Source organism: Homarus americanus, unplaced genomic scaffold, assembly GCF_018991925.1.
Source record: "Homarus americanus isolate GMGI-L3 unplaced genomic scaffold, GMGI_Hamer_2.0 scaffold60103, whole genome shotgun sequence".
Classification (NCBI taxonomy): domain Eukaryota; kingdom Metazoa; phylum Arthropoda; class Malacostraca; order Decapoda; family Nephropidae; genus Homarus; species Homarus americanus.
In genome coordinates this window covers 29,775-36,352 of record NW_024715893.1, presented here as the reverse complement: position 1 = coordinate 36,352, position 6,578 = coordinate 29,775, and the positions used below count along the sequence as shown (strand labels likewise).

At 47.6% G+C, this 6,578-nt stretch overlaps 1 protein-coding gene across 1 annotated transcript; it reads right to left on the bottom strand.

Moving 5' to 3' along the window:
- Positions 1–2,897: 2,897 nt before the first annotated feature.
- Positions 2,898–6,051, bottom strand: LOC121857970 (putative protein TPRXL; the record flags this gene model as incomplete). The annotated part of the gene is given in 3 exon segments (XM_042354209.1): positions 2,898–3,020; positions 5,240–5,724; positions 5,727–6,051. Coding segments are annotated over 3 exon segments (933 nt in total), but the record flags the coding sequence as incomplete, so codon positions are not given.
- Positions 6,052–6,578: the final 527 nt, after the last annotated feature.

Genomic DNA, 6,578 nt, shown 5'->3' with positions numbered 1-6,578 from the left:
TGAGTGTCATGGTCACAATACAGGTGGACTTTTGTTCAGTCTGTTTTATCATTCTGGGATGTGTAACTTTGGTCACGTGGAGTGGTGTGGGGTGGGGCGGGGCGGCCGGCATTGTGGGGCGGCGTCGTGGCGGTGGTGGGGGCGGCGTCGGGGGCAGTGGTGGTGGGGCGGTGTTGTGGGTGGTGGGGCGGCGTCGTGCGGTGGTGGGGGCGGCGTCGGGGCAGGTGGGGCGGCGTCGGGCAGTGGTGGGGGCGGCGTCGGGGCAGTGGTGGGGCATCGTGGGCAGTGGTGGTGGGCGGCGTCGTGGGGCAGTGGTGGGGGGGGCGTCGGGGCAGGGGTGGTGGGGGGGCGTCGTAGGGAAGTGGTGGTGGGGGCGGCGTCGTGGGGGGCAGTGGTGTGTGCTGCCCAGGGGCAGTGGTGGTGGGGGTGGCGTCGTGTGAGGGGCAGTGGTGGTGGGGTGGGTGTCGTGAGGGCAGTGGTGGTGGGGGTGTCGTCGTCGTCATCGTCATCTTAGAGTAATTGAACAGTATTAAGGCCCTAGTCCCTTGTGTCTCCGATTTCTAGTCCCCAGCTCTTGCTCCCTAGCGTCCATGCTCCTCTGTGTAGTGCTTAATATCCAACTGACCGAGTCCCCATATTCATTCGTTAGCACCCAGCCCCAGTCCCATTTATCCAGCCTCAGTCCGCATTTATCCAGCCTGTATTTCCAGTCACCGACCTACACCTAAGCATCAAGGATCCAACGCTTCAATCTTTGTGTACATCTCTCTTTTTTTTTTTATCCTAGCAGTGTGTTGCCTCGTATAAATCAAGGTTGGTGCATCCTCACAACACTGTCCTATTACTATGTGGGAAAGGCGGCCACACGCAAATTCAACTCCTGACTCTGAGATTGCGTCACGTCCCAAATTCTTGTGATCAAACGTGGACAAGGTCGGGGAAGAAATGCGTGAGGAGGTGGTTCACTTAGTGCTCGCTGGTTTACTGACTCTGAAAATCACAGTGTAAGGATAGATTTATTTTAGATTAACCGCGGTAACCTAACCTAACTCTAACTCTAATCCTAATCCCAACTCTAATCCTAACCTGACCTGGATTTGACTTGACCTGGACCTTAATCCTAACTCTAACTAACCTCCCCAAATGCCATCAATGTGTGAAGTGGAATAGTAGGTGTCTAATCCTTGTGGTGATCCATAATAAGATTAGATGTAAGTCACATTTGGCTGGTGGTTTGGGTGTCGATTACAACAACGAGTGACTTGTGATATAAAGTGTTGCATTTGGTAATTTGATGTTACTCATGTATATTCAGTAAACACCTGTACGTAAATAGCGGAGAAACGAAACAATTTACGAGTCAAGATAGTTAGTTAGTTACCTGGAGGCTCGGAACTTAACCCTAGGTGGCGAGCGAGGCTCATTATGCCGACTTCGGATTACCGGAGTTCAGCGTTCGAAACAATACAGTCGAATTGATGGAAACGAGGCGCGTGAGAGAGCTTTATGTTATGTGATTGAAACGAGGAAGCTAACTCCTGACATCCGGAGAGATCAAAATAATGTTTACGAAATCCTAGCGGATTGGTTTAAAATGCTTTGAAACGACTCGGAATTAAAATGTGAATGGGGGTAATATTTTGCGGGGCTTTTAAAGAGTTAGTTAACCTTAGAATCTGGATTTGTTTTAAGAGTTTCGAAACACTTCAGAAAAGACGAACCACCCCCGCCCTCCCCACCCCACCTTCCTTCCCCCCTCATTCCTTTCCCTCTTCTTCCCTTTCAGCACCCACTTCCTTCCTTTTCACCCTCTTCCTTCTGGGTCCTTCCTTCCCTTCAACCCTTCCTTCTCCTCAACCTCTTTCCCTCTTTCTCTCTTCTCACTTCTCTCTCCCCTCCCTCCCTCGGGTGTGTGGCCAAATAAAATTCCTGAAAAGTGGTGAAGGAAAGGGTGCTGAAGGAAGTGAGGAGTGAACAATTACCTCATGAACCTCTCCAGATGCCGCTTCTTATAGAGAGCGAGGATTGTGCTTCTCTCTCTCTCTCTCTCTCTCTCTCTCTCTCTCCTGCTAATATTCTTCAGCCTATAACCATTATAAAAGACCCTATAACTTCTCATCCTTGCTGAGACTTTTTCCTACATAAGTATATGAGTTTAATGTATAATCACATATAACAATACCTTATATATTAATGATAAAGTATGCCAATTATGTTAAAAAACTCTCCTCTTAAGTAAGGAGTTAATCGATTTTCATATCGGGTGCATTATACATGGCTGGATTTCAATCTTCCATCTAATTATATGTGTACAGGTAAAATATATGGCTGTGCCCTGAGGTGGCTGGTGGCTGTTTTAGGCCTGGCTTGAGAATTCCTCTTTTTAGTCCGCCCTTGTGTTGCCACACCCCGAACACCGCTTTTCTGCGGCTTTTTGTTCTTTTCCCCGTGCCTGGGTGGTAGAAAATGATGCTCCTTCTCCTCGCTTTGATCTCTCTCTCTCTCTCTCTCTCTCTCTCTCTCTCTCTCTCTCTCCTCGTGTCTTTTGTTATCGTTATATTTGTTATACACACATTTGCTACTGGAAGATGTGACTATGAGATAATTTTGGTTTTGTTAGCTATTGTTGATGGTATGTACACATCATCACGTACAACATCATCACAGACATCATCAATATCATCAGACACACAATAATAATATCAATAATGTGTATACACACACACACACACACACACAAGACACACACACACACACACACACACACACACACAGACACACACACACACACACACGTATACACACACACACACACACACACACGTACACACACGTACACACACACACACATACACACACACACACACACACACACACTATCTATATATTCCTCTCACCGTCTCTACACAGAACTTCAGCAATTCCAAATTGCTTAACCATAAAATCTCGTCGCAGCTGTCACAAGAGATGACAGATTTGTGAGCGTCGAGAATTGGCTGTTGGCACAGCTGTTGGGAAATCTGTGTTTGAGGAGAAATATGTGTTTCTGGGAGAATCTGTTTGTGGAGGAAATCTGCGTCTGAGGGAAAATCTTCGCAGTTGTGGGATGACTTATGTTTTGGGGAAAATTCTGCTGCTGTGTCGAAATCTTTCTTTAACTGCTGGAAAAATCTGTGTCCTGTGGATGCACTCCCAGCTGGAAAAGAGAGAGAGAGAGAGAGAGTATAAGAGAATACTAACACAAACAAGACAAGAAAAGATGATGGGAAAAAATAGGAGACAGACAGACAGACAGCACAGACAGACGGACGTGCCAATTTTCAATATATCACCGTGTGCTGGTGAAGAATGAGACATTAATACACACATTGTACATACACACATATAGCATACACACATGCTGACACACACACACCTCTGCCCTCATAAGACGATAGATCAAGGTAAATTACAGGTGTGGGAAGTCAGCCAGCTTCCGGACACCTGAAGCATATATCACCGCCCCTGTCACCACCTGCCTGGAGAGTGAGGACCACAGCTATTGTTTGTGTGAGGATAATGTTAAATTGTTTGGTGTGAGGATACTGTTAAATTGTTTGTGTGGGAGTGATAATGTTAAATTGTTTGTGTGAGTGATAATGTTAAATTTGTTTGTGTGTGAGGATAATGTTAAAATTGCCTGTGAGGGATAATGCCAAGTCTGTTTGTGAGTGATAATGTTAAAAATCTCATCAGTTTGTGATGGTGGTAGTTCACGCTCTTCTTTTATCATATAATGTTGATTTATTTGGATTTTATGAGAAAATAAAGTTAAAATTAAAAATAATAATAGTTTATATTTTAAACAATAGGAAGTTTGTAATTATGGACAAAACAAAAGTGCTGTGAATTGGTTTTTTATATCATCTGTTAAAAAGGATTATAATATTTTGCTTTTGCCGCTACTAATGTAGAAATAAATTGTTGTTGGTTATAATGTGACATGTGATAATACAGTGTACAGTCGCGATCAAAAGTTTCTTGGACTACTTAATAATATGTGGGTATATGAGGACCACAGCGAGGAGGTGATTTTAATGTGTTTTATATATCTTGTCTGAGTATTTAATGTGTGTGCGTGTGTGTGTGCGTGTGTGTGTGTGTGTGTGTGTGTGTGTGAGTCGTTGCCTCTCTATTAATGTATTCATGTGAGGCAGATGGCCACTCATCAGTCCAGATAACGGGGTCGTTAGGATCACCTGATGGATGCATGGACATGAGGCGGTGGTGGCTGCCTGCGGAGTGTGATGAGCGGAGTGCAGGTGGTGATTGGAGGGATGAAGGGAGGTGGTGGCTGTTTTTGAGGGATGAGGAGGTGTGAGTGCTGCTGTGAGTGCATTTATGAGTGGCGGTAGCTGCTCGTGAGTGATGAGCGAGTGCGGCGGTTGCTTGTGTGAGGTGGATGGAGTGAGGTGGTGGTGGCTTGTGTGAGGTGTGATGAGTGAGGTGGTGTAAAGGGTTGCTTGTGTGAGTGGATGCTGAGGTGTGGAAGTGGGATGAAATCTGGGATTGCTGTAATTAGTCAGGTCAGGTTTAATTTAAATCAAGGTGGGAGATGCTTAGGTAAGTGGCTGGGGTGGGGCTAACTTTCAGGTGACCCCTAACACTTTCTTGGCATACACCCCTGCCCTTGTGTTGACAGTATTCAGGGTGTATTGGTGTCAGCGGTGACGTCACGAGAGGGAGAAAGACGATAGCAGCCAATCACTACCCTGACACACTCTGACGTCATCTCAGCTACAATCTCGGCACTTACCGTGTGTGTGTGTGTGTGTGTGTGTGTGTGTGTGTGTGTGTGTGTGTCATGGAGAACTGGCCCATCTATGCTTCTATCTGGCCACCTGTGGCAGGCAGAGCACCTGCTGTGGGTCTGTGGAGATATACAATATTGAAACCCTGTGACGTAAGTTAAGGCTGGCCTGGCACCTGTTCGTCTGTCTGTCAGTCATTGTCTCTTCGTCTGTGTTCGTGCCCGTCTGTGCCCGTGTTCGTCTGTCTGTTCGTGTTCCGTCTGTTCGTCCGTCCGTCCATCCGGTCCGTCCACCCATCCATCTTTATTTGTCTGTCTGTCATCTACACTTGTTGCTGTCTGCCCACCTGTTGTGTTGTGTCGTTTGTCTGTCCACCCATCCATCTTTTTCTGTCTGTCTGTCATCTAGCACTTGTTCCTGTCTGTCTCTGTTCGTCTCCTGCCTGCTACATGCATTTTTTTCAGTTTTGCTGAGAGTGGAGTTGGGATGACTGGTTGTTGATGACTGGGTGACTGGTTTCTGGTGTTGGATGACTGGCTGCTAGAGTTGGATGACTGGTTGTTGGATGACTGGGTGGGTGACTGTTGCCGGTGTTGGATGACTGGCTGTTGATGACTGGGTGGTTGTTGCTGGTGTTGGATGACTGCGGCTGGTTGCTGGTGCTGGATGACTGCGGCTGGTTGCTGGTGCTGGATGACTGGGTTGACTGGTTTGCTGGTGTTGGAATAATGCGACTGTTGCTGGCTGGTGTTGATGACTGCGTCTGTTGCTGGTGTTGATGACTGGGTGACTGCTTGCTGGTGCTGGGATGACCGGGTTGACTGGTTGCTGTGTTGATGACTGGTTGCTGGTGTTGATGACTGGGTGACTGGTTGCTGGGTTGATGACTGGTTGCTGTGTTGGATGACTGGTTGCTGGTGCTGGATGACTGCTGCTGGTGCTGGATGACCGGTTGCTGGTGGTGTTGGATGACTGGGTGACTGGTTGCTGGTGTTGGATGACTGGCTGCTGGTGTTGGATGAGACTGCGACTGGTTGCTGGTGTTGGGATGACTGCGTGACTGGTTGCTGGTGCTGGATGACTGGGACTGGTTGCTGGTGTTGGATGACTGGTCTGCTGGTGCTGGATGACTGCGACTGCTGGGTGTTGGATGACTGGACTGCTGCTGGTGCTGGATGAGTGGGCTGCTGCTGGTGTTGATGCTGGTGCTGGGTGACTGGGTGGTAGTGATGCCTGCCTGTGTACCAACTGTTGCATACATACATTATGTTAGTCTGCTTCCCCGCTGTGAGAGAGAGAGAGAGAGAGAGAGAGAGAGAGAGAGAGAGAGAACGTACACACCCATACTCCTACTTACCTCCAACACACACACACACACACACACACACACACACACACACACACACACACACAGCCGCCACGCCAACATTTAATTAACTAAACTCTTAAATAATTCCCAGGTATTGTCTTTGATAAGTTTTACAGTGTTGTAATGTATATTGAAGTGAGGTGTTTCATCTCTCTCTCTCTCTCTCTCTCTCTCTCTCTCTCTCTCTCTCTCTCTCTCTCTCTCTCTCTCTTTTCTACCTCTCTCTTCTTTTCCTCACTATTCTCTCTTCCTCCCACCATTATGGCAGTGAGCACCCCTCACCATGATGGCAGGAGCACCCTCACCATGATGGCAGTGAGCACCCCCACCATGATGGCAGTGAGCACCCCCACCATGATGGCAGTGACACCCCCACCATTATGGCAGTGAGCACCCCACCATGAGGCAGTGAGGAGCCC